This window comes from Lynx rufus, unplaced genomic scaffold (assembly GCF_022079265.1).
Source record: "Lynx rufus isolate CCGP_SWC_20201006 ecotype Redwood Valley unplaced genomic scaffold, mLynRuf1.p SCAF_8, whole genome shotgun sequence".
NCBI classification, from domain to species: Eukaryota; Metazoa; Chordata; class Mammalia; order Carnivora; family Felidae; genus Lynx; species Lynx rufus.
Genome location: NW_025814896.1, coordinates 105,964,879 through 105,986,335, shown reverse-complemented (window position 1 = coordinate 105,986,335; position 21,457 = coordinate 105,964,879). Strand labels below are relative to the sequence as shown.

The following is a 21,457-nucleotide window of genomic DNA, read 5'->3' as shown; positions in this document are numbered from 1 at the left end:
AGTATCTGTGCTGTGACGATGGAGTTATGAGAAACGTCCAAGTGCACAACTAAAAAATCGTCCTACTGAATGGCTTTTTAAAAAGCAGTAACATTCAGGGAAAAGTTTCAAGAAAAACGCCTCTGTTCCTCAAAAATTACAATGTCCATGATATAGTCTCTTAACTCATGAAGTATTCTATAATTTCTTATCACCATTCTTAGTAAATGGGTAGCTGGATTAGTCATTAGACGTCCTTGGTCTGCCACCACCAACAGGAGATTTCTTGTTCCTTAAGGGCAGCCTCAAAGTCTGTGTGTGTGTTCACACATGCGGCTCTACATGTGCACTTGTGGGTGTGGGCTTCTCCTTGCCTCTTCACACAGAAATCTCTCCCCCCAAATCAGTCAACGATAGCATGTGCCCAAATCTGTCACAGACGCTGTGGGGCTATGAAGGTGTGTGCCGGAAAGAGGGCCCCAGCCCTCAAGATAATTATAATTTATTTGGGGACATAAGACATATTTCCATGAAGGCTTCCCAGTGCCAGCAAAATGGATGGCTGCCATATTTTTATTAGTAATATGGGGATGCTTTCATCTGCATATTATTCGCATGAACCACAAGGCCTGAATCAAAATAGGTAAAAAATAAATCCATGCCATTTATTTCAAATATATTAAAATACAATAAGTAGACAATAAATAACAGAATTTATTTTGAGTATATAATAAGCAGCATACCAGTGTGCAATGGTAAAAAAGATGGGGTGAGATTCTTTTCATGGCCAAAATGTCACATAAACTCAGAAATTAGGGAAAAGGAATGGTTTTACTATTATTACCCCAGCAACGGCAATGGCAAAGAAGTGTGGCTTCTTGACGCTTTTCTCAAACCCTAAACATGTGTTAAGAATAAGCTGCTGGGCTAAGTAGGTTTTTAGACATCCAGGTTTGGGCCCTCATTCCTCCACAGTCATATCCTCTCTTGCCCTGGTTGTCTACTTGTGCTAGTTGACGTTTGAACTAGATGATAGCTAATAGTCTTTTAATGAACACTTCTGTTCTGTAATAAATATATCCAGGCCCCATCTCCTCTCCACCCACCCTCTCCACTCCCACTAAATTGCAGTCTATAACATTAAATTATTTGTGAATCTATGACTTTAATTTTTTGTGTTTATATATTAACTTCTTTACGGCAACTGGTTAACAAAGCAAAATCTTAATTCATATTGCTAAATTTTAGCACTAAACAGTCAACAGTTTTATATTATCTAATCCTAATAATCTACCCAGATTAATGTGGCATATTATTCAATATTGTTACAAGAAGTTTTGGTGTAGCTGCAATTCAACATGGTGAAGCTCAGATCAAACAATTATGTATTCACTGCTTTTAGCTGGCTTAAAACTGGCTTAGCTACATAGCAACCAAGAGTAAGGAAATATTTAATTTCTCTTTTTATGATAATCCCGTGACAACATCTAAATATGACTTTGGTATAAAAAGGCTACATAAACATCCTTTCATCTGCTAAGTCTTATTAAACCCACGGAAAAAAATTAAGAGCAGAAGTAGATAAATATGGGTTGTAACATCAAACTATTTCTATTATCATTCCTATGTTGGAAATACTCTTGTTTGGACATCTGAATGTTAGGACAATTATCACCTAGTAACAGCAGTGAATGAATTCAAGTAAAATGAACTCCAATAAAATGCTAAAACAATACAAGCTCCCCTCATTCTGAAATACTCTGTTGAGTCACTTCAGTAAAAAGATAAAAGAAATCCAAAACGGAAAAAAGAAAACATGCTCAAGCTTCCGTAAAGCTGTATGATAAGGTGAATAATAGAAACAAAAACAAATCAGGGAATTGAGAAATATGCTAGGAAAGTTTTTCAAATACTATCCTTGCTCATATCTAGCTCCATTATACAGTTTAAAATTTGGCCAAATTTTTAAAGTATTTGTTAAACAGTTCCTGCATGTGACATATGTTTCCAGGATACTTCTGACATTGATATGAGAGATTATAAAACATTTAGAAATAAAAATGTTACTCTCCAACAAAAAAAAACACTGTAACTTCCAAGCTTCTTCTGAATTTCATAAGATGGGAAAACATTTGGAAAATGGTACCTTTTGGCTTTAAAACGTTCAAATACTATACTTTAAAACAAACACAAAAAGTGTAATTGTTCAAGGCAAGAAGAAGACAGGCATAAATAAAATAAGGTCCTAAAATTTATTCTAGGAGTCATTGTTTTCCCTTCACGGTCTCAATCCTACTTACTCCATTATCAGTACATTTTTTCATCCCTTCAGCTGGGAAGGGTAATTTTTACCCTGCCAACAGGACGGTAGTACCACTGCAGCACTCACCCAGCAAGAAGCACATGATGACTAGGAAGGAGAGTCAACTCTTTCTATCAAACGAAGTGTGTGCAAGAATTGATTTGCAATGCATTAATTTAGGAACTCAGCAGAGAGGCTTCTACTATATCTAGCTGATCTAAACTTGAGCTCATGGTAACACTGCACGAAGCTATGGTAGATAAAAGTGATAGGTAATGCCAAGAGAACAATCCCACTGACAACACAAACTCCTCCAAGAATTCTTCCGGGCATGGTGATAGGATACATATCTCCATAGCCAACTGTAGTCATAGAGATAATCACCCACCAGCAGGCAGCAGGGATGCTGGCGAAGTCCTTGTTGGATGTTTCCAGGTCCAACCCATGTTCAAGAAGCTGAGAAAGTGCACTAAAGATTGCCATGGCAACACAAATGAAGACAAGTAACATAACCATCTCTCGATAACATCGTTTGAGAGTCAAACCAAGTGTCTGGAGACCAATGAAGTGACGGGCAAGCTTAATCACCCAAAAAATCCTCATCATTCTAAGCACCCTCAAGGTGACTCCAGCCCTCTGGAGTTGAGAGTTCTCGCCCGTAAATACTGTCATTAACACGGAGATGTAATACGGAGTGATTGCCAGTAAATCAATGATGTTCAGGGGTCTCTTGACAAACTCACACTTGTTTTTGGAGACGATGAACCTCACGATGCACTCTGCAGTGAACCAACCTATGCAGATAGCTTCAATTATCCTGTCAAGAGAACAAAGAGAGAATTGATCATTTTATTTTTAAGCATTTTAACAGCTCTTAGATATCTTCAGATAATACTACATTGACATACTAATTCAGTTACTTTTTCCAGAAAACATAAAGAACAGACAGCATTACCAACATCATCAGACCCACCAGGACACAACAGAACAACAAATATAATTCAAATGAAAATTGAACTTGATAAAGTTTCTATTTTTACACTGCATGTAGTACCACTATTATTTTTTTTTTTTGCTTGTCACCAATTCTTTAAAAAACTTGATCTCTTATTTGTTGTTTTAAAATTACCTTATATGCAGCTAGCCACAATATGAAATGTTACTTACGCTGTGAGGACAGTTGTTCCCAACTGTGACGTCACTTATGATGTGGGTCAGAATGCCTTTGTTCCTACAGATGGTGGACATATCCAAGTTTTCATCAATTCATTTCTTGGTAAATAAGAGTGAACTCAAGATCATTTCCTAAAATGTTACTCTACTTTCTTTTCCTATGAGCTTGTGTGGGAAACACTGAAGCCGAGCCAGCTTTTTGGGCTATGCAAAAGTGCCAGTGCCCTCACCAGGATGGCCACCGGGTCATGACCATCCTCATCACAAGGGTCGTGGTGGAAAAAAGGCTAAGGACTCCTGCACTGGAGCAAAACGATCACTAAATTTTCCCCAAAGATCCAGCAAGTTTGTTTGTTTGTTTTCCATAGGTGGTTTTATGCAACACATATTCTAAAATATAAGGCCACAGTTTACCTAGAGCAGTATTTACCAACCTTTCCACATCACTGCGCACATTGAAAATAATAGTATTTACATAGCACACTGTCAGCAACGGGCAGTATTCTCGAAGTAGAAGCCACCAGCCGGGGGCGTTGGGGGTTGGGCTCTGGCTACCCTGGCCCTCGCCTGCACTCCTCAAGGCTGAGGAAATTAAATCTCAGCACACTGTTTTGGAAGCCTTGATCCAGAAAGGGAGGTAATTCTGAGGTAATTTTTAATCAAATTACCTTTTGAAATTCTAAGCAAAAGTTGTAATTATTACAGCATCATTTATTTTTCTCCACATAATTCTTTCCCACCACTGACTTACCCCCCCGAACACCAGAAGAGAGAGAGAAGAAATTGGAGTAGGTGGGATGGGAGGGCCCAGGGGGCAACATTCTGAAAAGAATGACAAGTGCATTCCACAGATCACAAGTTGTGCATTCCACAAGATCACAATAAAATGAACCATGGTCCCTTACTATAGGGTTGGCAGAACTGTAAAGGTTAATTTTATTTGCTTTCTTTTGAATAGGTAGTAGATTCACATGGTTTAAATTTAAAAGAGGAGAAAAGAGAGTAAGGAGGGGCGCCTGGGTAGCTCAGTTGGTTGAGTGACTGACTCTGCACTTCGGTTCAGGTCATGATCTCATGGTTCGTGGGTTCCAGGTCCATGTAAGGCTCTGCACTGACAAGCACAAAGCCTGTTTAGGATTATCTCTCCCCCTCCCAACTCGTGCGTGCTCTCTCTCTCTCTCTCTCTCTCTCTCAAAAATGAATAAACATTAAAAAAAAAAAACTTTTAAAAAAAAGAAAGAAAAAAGAGAGTATGGAAAGAAAATTTTCACTCTTGCCCCATCCCCCAGTTACTGGGCCACAATCCCTTCGGAGGCTCTAGAGGAGAATCCACTCCTTGCCTCTTCCAGCTTCTGATGGCTGTGGGCATTCCTTGGCTTGTAGCCATGTCACTCTAGTCTCTGCCTCCATGGTCCACTGCCTCCTCCTCTTCTGTCAGAGTGTCAAATCCCTCTGCTCCCTTCTCATGAGGATACATGTGACAGCATTCAGGGCCCACTGGGCTAATCCAGGATAACCCCCAACTCAAGATCCTTAATCTAAGCAATCTGCGAAACCCCTGATGCCATATAGGTAACACCCACTGGCTCCAGGGATCAGGACCTGCTATCTATGGGGTAAAGAAAGGGGGGAGGATTTTTCAGCCTACCACACGAAGTAACCACACCAAGTCAGCAGAAGAAGTCACAGTTGCCCCCGCCATTTCCCTGTTGTATTATCTGCTGCTCTGCTCATGAATCCCATAACTCTGCGATTGGCAGCAGCTTCCCTGTCCCTACCAGGCCATCAGTAAAAGCTGCTGCCATGGTGGCCTCTTTGAACCTGGAGGCTTAGAAAATTGGGAGATTAAATGAAACTTGGCAGATCTAGAAAATCGGAAGCTGCATTTTTTTCAATATGTAGTTTCTTTTTTAATATTCATTTATTTTGGGGAGAGTGAAAGTGGGGGAGGGGCAGGCAGAGAGAGGGGGACAGAGGATCCAAAGCCTGCTCTGCTCTGACAGGCTGACAGCAGTGAGCCCAACGTGGGGCTTGAACTCACGAACTATGAGATCATGACCTGAGCCAAAGTCAGATGCTCAACCGACTTAGCCACCCAGGTGCCCCTCAATATATAGTTTTAACACACATAATACCACATATCACCTCTCCTTGGTAATGCTCATCGAATATTCCATAGGTTCCCCCATATTTCCAGTCCCCCTGCAGTTAGGCAGGGTCATACGACCAGTATGGACCAATGAACTATGAGCAAAATGACTCTATCACTTCTAGGCAAAAACACTGAAGAGTGAATGCTGATTCTCTTCCTGCCATGGCAACCTGGAAGTCATGAGTCCCCCTAAATGGCTACAAGATGTTTGGGGCCCCTATCAGCCCAAGCCCCTGAGTGTCTGTATAGAGAAAGACAGACATTCTCCACCCTGACTCTGATTGGATATGATATGTGAGCAACAAATAAATCTTGGTTGTGTTAAGCCACTGAGATTGCTAAATTGGCTGCTATTCTAGGTAATAAGCTGGTAAATACAGTACATAGAAAGATGAATACTCAAAAGAGACCGCAGGGGTGCCTGGGTGGCTCAGTCGGTTGAGCGTCTGACCTTGGCTCAGGTCGTGATCTCACGGTTTGTGAGTTCGAGCCCCGCGTCGGGCTCTGTGCTGACAGGTCAGAGCCTGCAGCCCGCTTCTGCTTCTGTGTCTCCCTCTCTCTCTGCCCCTAACCCACTCGCATTCTGTCTCTGTCAAAAATAAATAAACATTAAAAAAAAAATTTTTTTTTTTTTTAAAAGAGAGACTGCAGCAGCACACAGTGGTGATAGCGATCATTTTCTCAGGTTGGCTGTGGTTAAAACGCCCCAGTCCTACAGCTAAAGTACTGTGTCTCTCCTCTAGCCACACAGGAGCAGGAGTGCCCCACCTGTTGCCAAAGGCCTGCCGAAGGGGCCTATCAAGCGGCAGACTCACAGTGGTCTTGCAAGGGCCCTCCCAGCAATAAAACCCTCACATTCCACTAAATTAAGAAAAGCAAAAATGCCAATTGTGCCAAAAATACCAGCACGTGTTCTAATTATTTCCACCAGGAGCCAAAGTTGTTCGGATTAAAAAGGAGGAAATAGAAATGGTGTAGAATAAACTGTCGGTAAGGGAATTTCAAAGAGGTAAACTCCTTTGTAATGAGGCCCTCTGGGCTCTTCCTGCCCACCCCCCCAAGTCAGATGCAGTTTATCCAGAATTCTCTGCCAAAGGGATGAATCAGTGAGAAACCCCAGGCATCCCTCCTTCACCCAGGACTATGCCAAGGCAGTCTCCAACAACAAACACGACAAAGCCTGCCAAAACTCCCCATGTTTCCAAATGGCATTCTCGCCAAAGCCACCACCACCAACTGCTGGAAAACGGAGTACTGTTTTACTGAGTGCTAGCTACAGCCAACAAGTGGGTACTTCCAAAAGGTCACTTCTATAAAAAACAAACGGGAAAAAAGAACTAAAGAAGACACCGAGGGACACCATATTCCACTGAAGCCCATTTTGATTTCTTTTGAGGCCCAAACACAGAAGTTCGTGAATTCATGGCTAATAAAAATATTCACCACCTGTTGGAGCCTTTCAACGCTGGGCACTGTGCTAAGCACTTTACAGACATCACCTCATTGAATCCTTTTCTAGAGGGCTATGAAGTGTGCATTTCCCCTAATATCTCCATTTTCCAGATGATGAAACTGAGCCTGAAAATTTAAACATCTTTTCCAAGGTCACACAACTGAGATTATAGTGGCATGTGTAAGGAGACCCAGCTCCCCTGGGCTTTGAAGCTCTAAGAAACATTTAAAGATGCTAACGATTTTGATGGCAACGTTCACTGTGAACGTGAAATGATGTGTGTCAATCTTTCGGTCTCCATGGTTTATGTGTTACAGCAGCATTTTTCAAACTGTCAGTTCTTAACCCGTTAATGGATCAAAACTGGCCTTTTTTTTTTTTTTCTTCCAAAAATTGAATAGCAAACATCAGAATGCAAAGTATAGTTCTATGAAATTTTTGCTTTGGTTACGTATAATTGTACCTTAAGTTACAACGTAAAACATATTCCTTCCTGTAGGTACTGGAGCACCACAGCCAATTGCTGGCTAGCATCAGTCATTCAACTGATCCCCCGTGATAGAAGGCACATTTGTCCAGAGGTTCCAAAAGGGAGCAGATGCTTTCAGTACTAACCAGTTCTACCGTTCACCCTCCCACCCTGACAAAACGCATGTGGCCATTAACTATGCTCTGTGGGGTAAAGGTAAGTCTCTGCGTACCACCTGCTCATCTTCTTTCGTCAACATTTTATTATGAAACATGTCAAGCAGGGAGCAAATTCACTTTAAATATACTTGCTTATCATCTATTAACCTCTCTACGCATCTATTACTTTTTGTATTTTGATTGATTTTTAAATGTTTGCTTATTTTTGAGACAGGGAGAGAGGGAGAGAGAGAGCACATAAGCAGGGGAGGGATAGAGAAAGAGACAGAGACAGAGACAGAATCTAAAGCAGGCTCCGGGCTCTGAGCCGTCAGCACAGACCCTGACACTGGGCTCGAACCCAAGAACGGTGAGATCATGACCCGAGCCAAAGTTGGACGCTCAACCAACTGAGCCATCCAGGCGCCACCATAGGCACAGAGTTCCAGATTTGCAGGATGAAAATATCTTTTTTCTTTTTTTTAAAGAGGGAAATGCACTTGTCTCTAAAAACTTCAAAGTGCTTATCATCAACTAGAGTTCAATATTTGTTTCTTTTTTTTATGTAAACTTCACATGCAATGAAATGCATAAACCCTAAGTGTACATTCACGGAGTTTTGACAAATGCGTAGCCTCTATAATCTAAACTCCTATAGAGATGCAGAGCATTCACATCACCCCAGAGATGTGAATTTTTTATTATTTTATTATCTTTATTCTAGTTGTTATTTTACTGTTTTTGTTTTGTCTCCTTCTCTTATTTCCCAGACCCATCAGACACTTAGCATGTACTCAACAGATGTTTGTCCAGTATGACGTAAATAACTTTGATCGAACTCAAGAGCCTGGGATGGCCACTCCACAGGCACAAGAAGCCTTCTGGTTCTTCTGGACCCTTAAGGGATAATTGAAGCACACCATCAAAAACATCCATTCAATTGGACCCTGGTATTATACCATACACAAAAATGAACTCAAAAATGGACTATAGACCTCAAACTATGAAACTCCTAAAAGAAAACATAGGGAAAAAACGTCATGACATTGGACTTGGCCAATGATTTTTTGGATATGACACCAAGAGCAGAGACACCAAAAGACAAATGGGACGATATCAAACTTAAACACTTTTGTGCATCAGAAGACACAGTCTGTGAGCAGAGTGAAAAGGCAAACTACAGAATGGGGGACGTTATTTCCAAATTATATATCTGATAAAGGGTCAAAATCCAGGGTATACGAAGAATTCCTACAACTCAACAACAAAAATCAAATTACCTAATTAAAAAATTAGCAAAGGACATGGAGTGTCTGGGTGGCTCAGTCGGTTAAGTGTCTGACTTCAGCATAGGTCATGATCTTGAGGTTCACTGAGTTCAAGCCCTGTCTGCACTAGCAGCACAGAGCCCGCATTGGATTCTGTGTCTCCCTTTCTCTCTGCCCCTCCCCCGCTCATTCTCTGTCTCTGTCAAAAATAAAAATAAACACTAAAAAAAAAAAAAAAAAAAATGAATGGATAGGGGCGCCCAGGTTGCTCAGTTGGTTAAGCAACCGACTTCGGCTCAGGTCATGATCTCACAGTTTGTGAGCTTGAGCCCCGCATCGGGCTCTGTGCTGACAACTCAGAGCCTGGAGCCTGCTTCAGATTCTGTGTCTCTTCTCTCTCTACCCCTCCCCTGCTCACGCTCTGTGTCTCTCTGTCTCTCAATAATGAATAAATGTTAAAGAAATAAAAATTTATAAAAAATAAAAACAATGAATGGATAAACAAAATGTAGTGTATACATACGATGGAGAGTTATTCAGCCTTGCCAAGGAAGGAAACCTGTCACATGCTACAAGATGGATAAACCTTGAGGACATTATACTACGTGAAATAATTCAGCCACAAAAAGACAAACGCTGTATGATTTCCCTTTTATGATATCTAAAGTAGTCAACCTCATAGAAACAGAAAGTAGAACGGTGGTTATCAGGGGCTAGGGGGACAGGAGAAAGAGGAATTATTGTTCCACAGGCACAGAGTTTCAGATTTGCAGGATGAAAATGTTCTGGAGATCTATTTCACAACAACATGAATATACCTAACACTACTGAAATGTACATACAAAAATGATTAAAATGGTAAATTTTACGGGTTTTTTTTTAATCAAAATTAAAAAAAAAAAAAAAAGGCAGCGGTGGGATTCAAACCTACCAGAGACTGGAGCCAGAGCCTCAGACCACTGAGCCATGCTGGCAAATGGGGGGAAAATGGTGCTGGCCCTGTCATTAATTAACTAGGTAACTTATTCTGCTTTACCTCAAAAGGATTTAAGGTGATTGCTCTTGTGATGTGCACCAAGAAGAACCTGATTCAAATTCAATACCACAGGGACAATTAAGAAAATAGGGGCACCTCGGCGGCTCAGTTGGTTAAGCATCCGACTTTGGCTCAGGTCATGATCTCACGGTTCATGAGTTCAAGCCACATGTTGGGCTCTGTGCTGACAGCTCAGAGCCTGGAGCCTGCTTCGGATTCTGTGTCTCCTTCTCTCTCTGCCCCTCCCCTGCTCGTACTCTGTCTCTGTCTCTCAAAAATGAACAGACATTAAAAAAATTAAAATAAAATAGAAAAAGAAAAGAAAAATATAAAGGCACGTGGGTGGCTCAGTCAGTTAAGTGTCCGACTTTGGCTCAGGTCATGATCTCACGGTCCATCAGTTTAGGTCCTGTGTCAGGCTCTGTGCTGACAGCTCAGAGCCTGGAGCCTGCTTCAGATTCTGTCTCTCTCTCTCTGCCCCTCCCCCACTCACACTCTGTCTGTCTCTCTCTCTCTCCCTCTCTCAAAAAAAAATAAACATTAAAAAATTTGAAAACAAAAAAAGAGAAAAGAAAAATATATAAACAGCCAACGACTGAATGTTTTTACTGGATAGTTGACTTGATAAAGCTAAATGAACTATACAAACATACAAGAGAACATACAAGAGAACAGAGAACCATCTGAAATAGTTATTACACACACATTATATATTTTACACACTTATATGCATATGCACATCTATACATATGTAATTATAACAAAGCTATATTAAAAATAAGAACAATATCACAATGTATAATACAACATAAGAAAATGTTGTATTAATTCAAATCCCAATAACTTTTTCCTATTAAATTATCTTTTAAAAATGTTTTCTATTCTATTTCTTTCCAGTTTTACTGAGACATGACTGATATATAACATTGCATTAGTTTTCGCTGTACAACACAACAATTTGGTCTATGTATATACTGCGAAATGACTGCCACAGTAAGTTTAATTAACATCCATCACCTCACAGTTACAAGTATTTTTTAAGATGAGAACTTTTAAGATCTACTCTCTTTGTAACTTTTCGGTACTGCAGTAACACAGTACCGTTGACTATAGTCACCATGCTGTACGTTACATCCCCAGAACTACTGATCATGTAACTGGAAGTTTGTACCTCTTGACACGTTCACCCACATTTCTCCTACCCCCACGCCCCTCCTCTGGCAACCATCAAACTGTTCTATCTATAAAGTTTGGCCTTTTGGGATTCCATAGATAAGATTATAGAGTATTTTTTTTTTTAAGTTTACTTATTTATTTTGAGAGAGAACACGAGCATGGGAGAGTCAGAGAGAGAGAGAGAGAGAGAGAGAGAGAGCAAGAGAGAATCCCCAGCAGGCTCCTCACCGTCAGCGTGCAGCCTGACCCAGGACTCCCACCCACAAACCGCAAGATCATGACCTGAGCGCTAACCAAGAGTTAGACACTTAACCGAGTGAGCCACCCAGGTGTCCCAAGATATACAGTATTTATCTTTCTTTGTCTGACCTATTTCACTTAGCAAAATGCCCTCAAGGTCCATTCATGTTGTCACAAACGGCAAGACTTCCTTCTTTTTTATGGACGAATAATATTCCATTATATATGCCACATTTTCTTCATTCGTTCATCTGTCAATGGACACACATTGTTTCCAAGTCTTGGCTGTTGTAAATAATGCTGCAACAAACACGGGGGTGCAGGTATATTTCTGACATAATAACTTCAAATTATCTTTAAACTGGAATAGGATTTTAAGGGTTCAATTTATTTAAAAAAATTTTTTTTTAATATTTATTTTTGAGAGAGAGAGAGAGTGCGAGCGAGAGAGGGGCAGGGAGAGAGGGAGACACAGAATCTGAAGCAGGCTCCAGGCTCCGAGCTGTCAGCACAGTCCAACACTCAAATGACTGAGTCACCCAGGCACCCCAGTTATCGGCAACTTTAGGACTTTATACTGTGTAGGCATGGAAAGGAATAAGGTGCATTACTGAGCTTTGATGTGAAACATTCTTCAAGATGTATAGATGTAGAACAGTACATAATCATGCTATAATTGTGTGAATGTATGTGTATGCACGCATGCACGTTCTGGAAGGCTACTTCAAGAAACTGGTAACACCAGTTTCTGCCTCTAGGAAGAGAGCCTGGGAACCTGATGCAGGATGGAAACCCACTTGTTTACTTTCAATCCCTTTTGTACTGTTAAATGCTTGACTGTGTGCACATATTATTTTTCCAATTTAAAAACACTTTTTTTTTTTAAGAAAAAGTAAAAAGCGTGCCCAAATAGAAGAGCAATCACCATGACGGAGTTGTCAGCAGCTTGAACCAGCCAGCACAACCCCAGGAGCGCCACAAAGGGCACACCCTTCCTACCCCAAGCTTTCAGACTTAAATGTATAACGCATTTCCAATCACATTTCTAACAGGCACAGAGAGTGTAATAATACATGGTGTAATAAAAATTTCCAACAAACCGCACATCAATGTTCACCACATTACCTAGAATGTCTTTTATATCCCTACAAGAGTTTTCCCCACAACAATAAGTTAAATGGGAAAAATACCAGAATTTTTTAAACAAATCTTGATTTTTCTTGTGCACTTTAATTACCTTTAAAAAATCCATACCAAAAAAAATCCATACCATTCATATCTTTTTATCTTCCAATCTAGATCAATGAGAATAAATAAAAACAGATTATGGGCCCACTCAAGTACCAAGCATCTTCCTCTAAATATACATGTACTAATTAATCCACAACAACTAAATGCAGTAAGTTTTGCTATTTTCACCACTTATAAATGAGGAAACTGAAGCAGAGAAGTCATTTGTTCATGCCACACAGCTAATAAATGGTAGATTAATAATATATATTCATAGACCACCTGGGTGGCTCAGTCGGTTGAGCATTTGACTCTTGATTTTGGCTCAAGTCACGATCACAGGGTGGTGGGCTGGAGCCCTGCATCAGGCTCCACATTGAGCATGGACCCTGCTTGAAATTCCTCCCCTCTGCCCCCTCCCCTGCCCACACACTCTCCCTCTCTCTCTCTCTCTCTCTCTATATATATATATACACACACACACACACACACAAACACATATATATAATATTAGTAATAATTATTATAATAATAACTGGGTGGCTCAGTTGGTTAAGCGTCCGACTTCAGCTCAGGTCATGATCTCACTGTGAGTTCAAGCCCCGCATCAGGCTCGCTGCCGTCAGCACAGAGCTGGCTTCGGACCCTCTGTCCCCCTCTCTCTCTGCCCCTCGCCTGCTCACGCTCATTCTCTCTCAAAAGTAAATAAATGTTGGGGAAAAAAATTGTTTAAGTAATATATACTCATTGGTTGTGTACTACGTTGAGTCCTGGCTGGGATCTATGTATTTCCTTATTGCTGTAATCAATGTATACTTGTTACTTTATGTTCCTCCGTTGATATTACTGTGCTTACTCATGCCTGTGTTTGGATGGCGATTTCTTTAGAATATGTGGCAGGATATGGAATAGTGATAAATAGAAAGGCCCTGGGAGTTGAGGATTGCTATGCAGGACTGGGCTCTCTCACGGGAGGTTTAAAGAAGCTGCTATTATGCTGCTGGACGTCTTCTCCCTATGACCACAGGCACTGGGCTGCCCGTGCTCCTTTACTCCCCACTTAGTAGACAGGAGCATGCACTTCTCTCCCTTGCCTGAGTAAAATGGGGCTCTACCTCCTAACTGCACAGCATAGTTTCTCCTCTGTCACTTCTCTGTCCTCTATTTTAACAACATGGGCACCAGATCCACATTTTCTCTTTACAAATAGGGACGAGTGATCTTCTACAAAGGAACAACCAAATTCTTGACTATACATCCAAGGGTCACAGTACCTGCTCTGCCAGGACAAGGGGCTATTCACCATATATAAATCCATCAAACATCAGAGGGTGTTTCTGTGAAAATCACAGGCAATTAACAAATAACCCTGACCTTCTCCTTCAGGCATAATAATCAGTCCCATTTTCAACCCAAATACATGAATTAAGTGCACTGTAGTAGAACCTGAGTATCTTGCTAGGAACTCTGTCCTGCTAGTGTGACTTAGTAGAGATGGATTCTAAAACCTAAGGAAGAAACGGTTATGATGCTTTGGCAATGTGGCGGTGTGTGTAGGGGGGACGAGGGGGCTAACTTTCGAAATGAGGAAATCGAGACCCATTCAACATACAAATGAAGACAGAATGGTGTTATGAACCCCCACGTACCCAGTCCCATCAACCATCAGCTCATAGCTAATTCTTCCATACACACACCCGCATCCACGTCCCTCCGCAGGTATTATTTTGAAATAAATCCCAGGTGTGGGCATGTATCTCAGAACACTTTCTTGTCCTCCCTGCCTGGTGGGTCAAACAAATGTTCATGAAGAGAGTCAGGAAATGTCCAAGGCCTCGATCTGAGTCTCCTGAGACAGGTCCGTACAAGCCAGGGCAATCCAACGTCCTGTAGTAAGGCTGGGATGACAATCTATTACTTGGCTGTGATTCTAAGTCCATGAGCACACCAGACTCTATAGAGCCACAGAGAGGTCTAGAAAGAGGAATTACAGATAGAACTATAGTTATATAAGATGTTAACTGGAGAAAGCTCAATGAAGGGTACACTAGAACTTTCTATGCTATTTCTGCAACCTCTTGTGAGTCTGAAGTTGTTTCAAAATAAAAAGTTTTTTTAAAAAAGATACAATTTGGGGGACGCTTGGCTGGCTCAGTACATACAGCATCTGACTCTTGACCGCAGGATCATGAGTTTGAGCCCCATGCTGGGCACGGAGATCATTTTTTAGAAAAAGATAACAATTTCAAGCTCTGAGCTTCTGAGTTTGTGAACACGTGGAGATTTGGCCCTTTCTCCATATATTGCCCTATGTATTTCTTCATCTGGCTGTTGATTTGTATCCTTTATCACATCCTTCAATAAACTGGTAAACCCGAGAAGGAGGAGGAGAAGAAAAAGAAAGACTATAACTTAGTCTAAAAATTTTTTTTAATTTAGTAAAATGGTAAGACATGCTATCTCCAACAACCTTACCCATATAAACTCAAATATAAAATGTAGAAAGTGGTAAATGCTGTAATCAACTACATGAAGTTCAGCAGAAGGTAAGTTTTCCTTCACCTAGGGGACTATGGAAGGCTTCTTTGAAAAAGTGGCAATTTAATTTGTCATGGAAAGACCAGCACAAGCAAAGGCAGGAAAGTACTGGGTAAACCTAGAGACGTAAAAGCAGCTACATTTAAGAAGATGGAAAGGTAAATTGGAGCCTGAAGTTTATGTGATGGCAATGATCATGGGCACCATTTATTAAAGTGACTATGAGGTTGGTGCATTAAATACACCATGTCATGTTATAGGTACATATGTACCCAGGAAAGGAGCCAAGGGATCATATTATTAACAGTGGTGATCCCAAAAGGAAGAGGGAAATTGGCAAGTAGAGGATTGTAAGGGTAGGAATCCATTTTTCACCATAAACATCCATGAATAGTTGAATTTTTCACAACTGGAATGTATTCAAGTATTAACCATGTGATTTTTAAAAAGTTTTTTTTTTACTTTTTTTTAATGTTTATCTTTTATTTTTATTTTTTTAAGTTTATTTGTTTTGAGAGAGACAGGGAGAGCTCAGGGGAGAGGGCAGGGCAGAGAAAGGGAGAGAGAGAGAATCTCAAGCAGATTCTGTTCATGCAGTCAGTACTCAGAGCCTGATGTGGGGCTCGAACTCATGCAACCATGAGATCAAGACCTGAGCTGAGATCAAGAGTCTGATGCTTAACCCACTGAGCCACCCAGGCACCCCAATGTTTACTTATTTTTGAGGGCGTGATCAGGGGAGGGGCAGAGAGCGAGGGAGAGGGAATCCCAAGCAGGCCCCGCACCATCAGTGCAGAGGGCTCAAACCCATGAAACGGGAGTTCATGACCTAAGCCGAAACCAAGAGGTGGACACTTAACCAACTGAGCCACCCAGGGGCCCCTATTTATTTATTTTGAGAGAGAGAGCAAGCACGAGATGGGGAGGGGCAGAGAGAGGGAGAGACACAATCCCAAGCAGGCTCTGCATTGCCAGCAAAGAGCCTGACACAGGGCTCAAACTCATGAACCGTGATCCAAGAGCCAAGGTCAATAAGTTGGATGCTTAATCAACTGAGCCACCCAAGCCAAGTCAGAAAAAGCACAGAATCAGAAAAGCACCATGGCACTCAGAGAACAGGAGCCTCGCCTGGTTGCAAAGTGAGATGTGTAGTGGGAAGGGCGGGGTGGTGAACGTGGGAATTATGGCTGGGTGTGTACACAGAAGCCTTACAGTGAAGCTGATGGCTTATGATAGACAAGTTACAGCCTTTTTTTTTTTTTTTTTTTTCAACGTTTATTTGTTTTTGGGACAGAGAGAGACAGAGCATGAACGGGGGAGGGGCAGAGAGAGGGAGACACAGAATCGGAAACAGGCTCCAGGCTCCGAGCCATCAGCCCAGAGCCTGACGCGGGGCTCGAACTCACGGACCGCGAGATCGTGACCTGGCTGAAGTCGGACGCTTAACCGACTGCGCCACCCAGGCGCCCCCTTTTTTTTTTTTTTTTTTGAGAGAGAGAGCAAGCGCATGAGCAGGGGAGGGGCAGACAGAGGATCCAACACAGGCTCTGAGTTGACAACACAGAGCCCAACGCAGAGCTCAAACTCATGAGCCGAGAAATCATGCCCTGAGCTGAAAGTTGGACACTTAACCTACTAAGCCACCCAGGTGCTCCTCAAGTTACAGCTTTAAAGGCAAAGGGAACCCATTAAAGATTTGGCAACAGGTGGATTCATTCATTCGATAAGCATTTCTTAAGAGGTTACTATGTGCTGGGCATGGTGCCAGAACCGTGAGCTGGGAAGTGGCCTAGCAGGCTGTGGGAATATGCATCAGGCAGGAGTTTATGGGATGGCTGGAGTGTGCAAACAGTCAGGAGGCTATGACAACAGGCAAGACACATGGAAGGCCCAAACTAGTAGATGATAGGAGTGAAATGGAATGAAATGAAATGAAATGATAGGAGATAGATGCCAGAAGCCTTCAGCAAGACCCTGCCACTGGCTGGCAGTGAGGGGCAGAGAATCGGGCTACAAGGATGTGAGCAGATGCCCAGCACTCGACAGACATTCATCACTGTCCCAAACCTCCTGGAGAGATGTATGAGGCAGAGGAACCAGGCTGTCCCTAAACTGAAAAATCTCACTACAAGAGATGGCCACTCTGAACCATTCTCTTCATTTTCCTAACAGATGGAAAGACAGAAATCATCTTTTCGGAGTGAAATTATGTAAAGAATTGCATCAGCACTTTCTTCAGTGTTCATGTTCATTACCCTCTAATTAAGGACCTCAGCTCTGTTGTGACTGTGAAGAAACCATCTGCATTTTGGTCTGAGCCGAGGCTCTCCAAGTCAGGACCATTGGGCTGGCTTCTCTTCACCAACTGCTAAGGAATATGCTTTTAGAAGATTACCATGTTCAGTGGACATACAATTACAAGTACAGAGACCCACAATCTGTGGTTACAAGTCTCACTACTAAAAAACTTCCAAGGGGGCGCCTGGTGGCTCAGTCGGTTGAGCGCCCGACTTCAGCTCAGGTCAGGATCTCGCAGTTCGTGAGTTCGAGCTCCGCGTCAGGCTCTGTGCTGAAAGCTCAGAGCCTGGAGCCTGTTTCAGATTCTGTGTCTCTCTCTCTCTGCCCCTTCCCTGCTCTGTCTCTCTCTGTCTCTCAAAAATGAATAAACGTTAAAAAAAATTTTTTTTAATTAAAAATAAAATTAAAAAATAAATAAAAAACTTCCAAGAGATAAGAGCAATAGAAATCCAAACTGATCAGCACCTGCCCTTCCAGGCCACCTGAGTGTCCACAGCAGGTGGACCCCCTTCATCTGCAGGCATAGTGATCTCTCCCAGCACCTTCACCACCGCCTCAAACAACACAAATCCATCTAAACACTGTAAGAAAATCAATCTGTTCTGTTCCCATTCCATATGTAACTCTCTAGATGGGTTCTAGTCCCTTTTTATTTAATTGGCAATTCATTAGTAAAAGAATTAAGAAACAGGAAGTGACATCAGGAGACCATCCTCCTCTTCAGACAAGATCATCTCATAAAAATGGATGTCATTTCTTTTCTGTAATGGCATTTTATCATTTTGATGTCAAAAATGTTTTTGCCTGCAAAGCCACTCAAAATTAATTTCAAAAGAACGACATTTTCAAAAGTGAGGTATTTCATGTTAATATCATTATTTGCTATTTTTTTAAGTTTATTTGAGAGAGGAGAGAAAGTGTGTGTGTGCATGTGCGTACTCATAAGTAGTGGAGGGGCAGAGAGAGAAAGAGAATCCCAAAGAGGCTCTGTGCGGTCTGCGCAGAGCCCCACATGGGGCTCGATCCCACAAACTGAGAGATCACGACCTGAACCAAAATCAAGAGAAAGACACTTGGGGAGCCTGGGTGGCTCAGTTAGGCCTCTGGCTTTGGCTCAGGTCACGATCTTGCAGTTCATGAGTTCGAACCTTGCATCGGGCTCTGTGCTAACAGCTCAGAGTGTGGAGCCTACTTCGGATTCTGTGTCTCCCTCTCTCCTCCTCACCCTGTCTGTCTCTCTCAAAAATAATTAAAAAAAAAAAAAGAGTCAGACACTTAACCAACTAAGCCATCCAGGCTCTCCTTTATTTGCTATTTTCTAACCACAGGTAAACAGTAAGTCCAGAACTTAGGTTGAGTTATTTTTGCTTAATTACTGTGTACCAGGTTCCCATATGCAAACATCAGGACATAAATGATACTTTTCCCACAAAACTTCCAACAACATACACACAAAAGATTTAATCAATCATAGGGCTATTAAAATATGCAGAAGTTAGGTCTTACTGAAACAAGTTAACTGTCTTATTCTACAGTCAAGGATACAAAACATTTGCAGCACTAAAAGCAGCAATGTTCAACTCCCAGTAATGAGTTACTGACTCCCAACTATCATCAGATAGAAGCTGAATACATGATCACACCATACAAGGCTCCAGATCATGTCACTCACCGCCTTGCACCATCTGTTCCAGGCAATGTGAAACATTCTCATGCCTCTTCCTTTGCACATCTAACCCCCCCATCCTGGCTAACAGCAACCAGACTTTCGAATCTAAGCTAAGTATCACCACCCTTGGAAAGCCTCACCTTAGGTTCTAAGCATGACTGGGTTTCTCCTATGCCCCTGAAAACAGTCAGTGTTTACCTCTAGCATAGCACATACCACACTGTGACATGATTGTGTATTTATCTGTTTCCCCAGCTAGGAGGGATTTGGGGGGGGGGGGAGGGGGAGTCTGTCTTTTTAAAAATCACTTTAGTGCCTAATCATGAGGTATTCGATAATGTTTGAATAAATGGTATAATAAATTTCATCATTAGTGACTGCATTGTTGTGTTTGTTGTGTTGATTTAAAGGAACAAACAGGGGGTGCCTGGGTGGCTCAGTCGGTTAAGTGATCAACTCTTGATCTCAGCTCAGGTCATGATCTCATGGTTCATGAGTTCGAGCCCCACATCGGGCTCCACGCTGACAGGGTAGAGCCTGCTTGGGATTCTTTCACTCCCTCTCTCTCTCTGCCTCTCCCATGCTCTCTCTCTCTTTCACTCTCTCACCATGTTGGGTATAGAGATTACTTAAATTTACTAAATTTACTATTTACTAAATAAATAAAAATTAAAAAAAAATAAAGATAATATATTAGATAGAGTATAAAAGCTAAAATCATAAAAATTTTAGAAGAAAAATGCAGGAATCATCTTTGTGATTTGCGTACAACTTTTGTACACAGGACAAAGTACTTATCATAAAAGAAAATATTGGTAAGTTAGATTTCATCACAATTAAACTTTGGTACCTTAGTCCTCCCTTATCCATGGGGGATACATTCCAGACAGACCCCAGTGGATACCTGAAACCACAGATAGTACCCAATCCTATATATGTTTTTTCTTATACATACGTACCTCTGATAAAGTTTAATTTACCAATTAGGCACAATTAGAGATGAACAACAGTAACTAATTATAAAATCAAAAAATTTTTACAATATACTGCGATACAAGTCATGTAATTGCGGTTTCTCTCCCCCTTTCTCTCTCAAAATGTTTTACTGCACTGTACTCATCCTTCTCGTGATGATACGAGATGATAAGCCTCACGTGATGAGATGAAATGAGATGCATGATGTAGGCACTGTGACATAGCGTTAGGCCACTACTGACCTTCTGATGTCAGAAGGAGGCTCATCTACTTCTGGACCGTGGTTGATTGTGGGTAACAGAAACTGCGGGAAGCAAAACTGCAGTTGGGAGAGGGGCTACTGTATGTACAACAAAAGACACCATTAAGAAACTGAGTAGGCGGGGCGCCTGGGTGGCGCAGTCGGTTAAGCGTCCGACTTCAGCCAGGTCACGATCTCGCGGTCCGTGAGTTCGAGCCCCGCGTCAGGCTCTGGGCTGATGGCTCGGAGCCTGGAGCCTGTTTCCGATTCTGTGTCTCCCTCTCTCTCTGCCCCTCCCCGTTCATGCTCTGTCTCTCTCTGTCCCAAAATAAATAAAAAAAGAAAGAAACTGAGTAGGCAAGCCAGTCACTAGAGGAAAACACATGCAAAACATTTATCTGACAAAGGACTGGTATCCAGGATGCATAAAGAGCTCCTGTAATTCAGTAATAAAGACCAAAAGCCCAATTTAAAAAAATATGCTCAGTATTTGAACACTTCACATAATATAAATGGCCAATAAATACATGAAAAACATGATCAATATTCTCATCATCAGGGAAATGAAAATTAAAACCACAATGAGATATTACTATTCACCCAAAATTGGTAACACCAAACATTGGCAAGGATATGAAATAACTGAAACTCTTATACTTCGTGGATGGTGGTACAGCATGGCACGTCCAGTCTGGGAAACAGTGTGGCCATAGCCCCCATGCCCTAGATAGACTTCTGATGGACTAAAACACATGACACAATCAATGAGTTAATGATTTCCTGAAATGAGTTTTCATTAAAGCAAATTTTGTATGACTCGGAAACAGAACTACTAGGGGGCAGAAGGGAAAACAAAGAGTCAGGAAAGTAATAAAGATCAAAAAACACAAATATAAAAAGGACACAAAGATACAAAAAAGAGAAGAACAAAACCAAAAGCTGTTTCCATGAAAAGATTAATGATATCTTGCCCCTAGTAAGACTCACCAAGAAAAAAAAAAAAGGCAACAAAAAGCAATGGGGAGAAGGGTGAACCCAGAAGTCCACATACTCACAGAGATGGGATCCATGGCAGACAAGGCTCTCCACATCAGTGGGGT

General features: G+C 41.6%; 1 protein-coding gene across 1 annotated transcript in view; it reads right to left on the bottom strand.

Annotated features, from left to right (window-relative positions):
- Positions 1 to 1,520: 1,520 nt before the first annotated feature.
- Positions 1,521 to 21,457, bottom strand: part of KCNG3 (potassium voltage-gated channel modifier subfamily G member 3) — a 42,568-nt gene continuing 22,631 nt past the window's right edge. Inside the window, exon 2 of the mRNA XM_047069803.1 lies at positions 1,521 to 3,098. Within this exon, the coding sequence (XP_046925759.1) occupies positions 2,453 to 3,098 (646 nt within the window). The 3' untranslated portion in view covers positions 1,521 to 2,452. The remainder of the gene's footprint in view (positions 3,099 to 21,457) is intronic.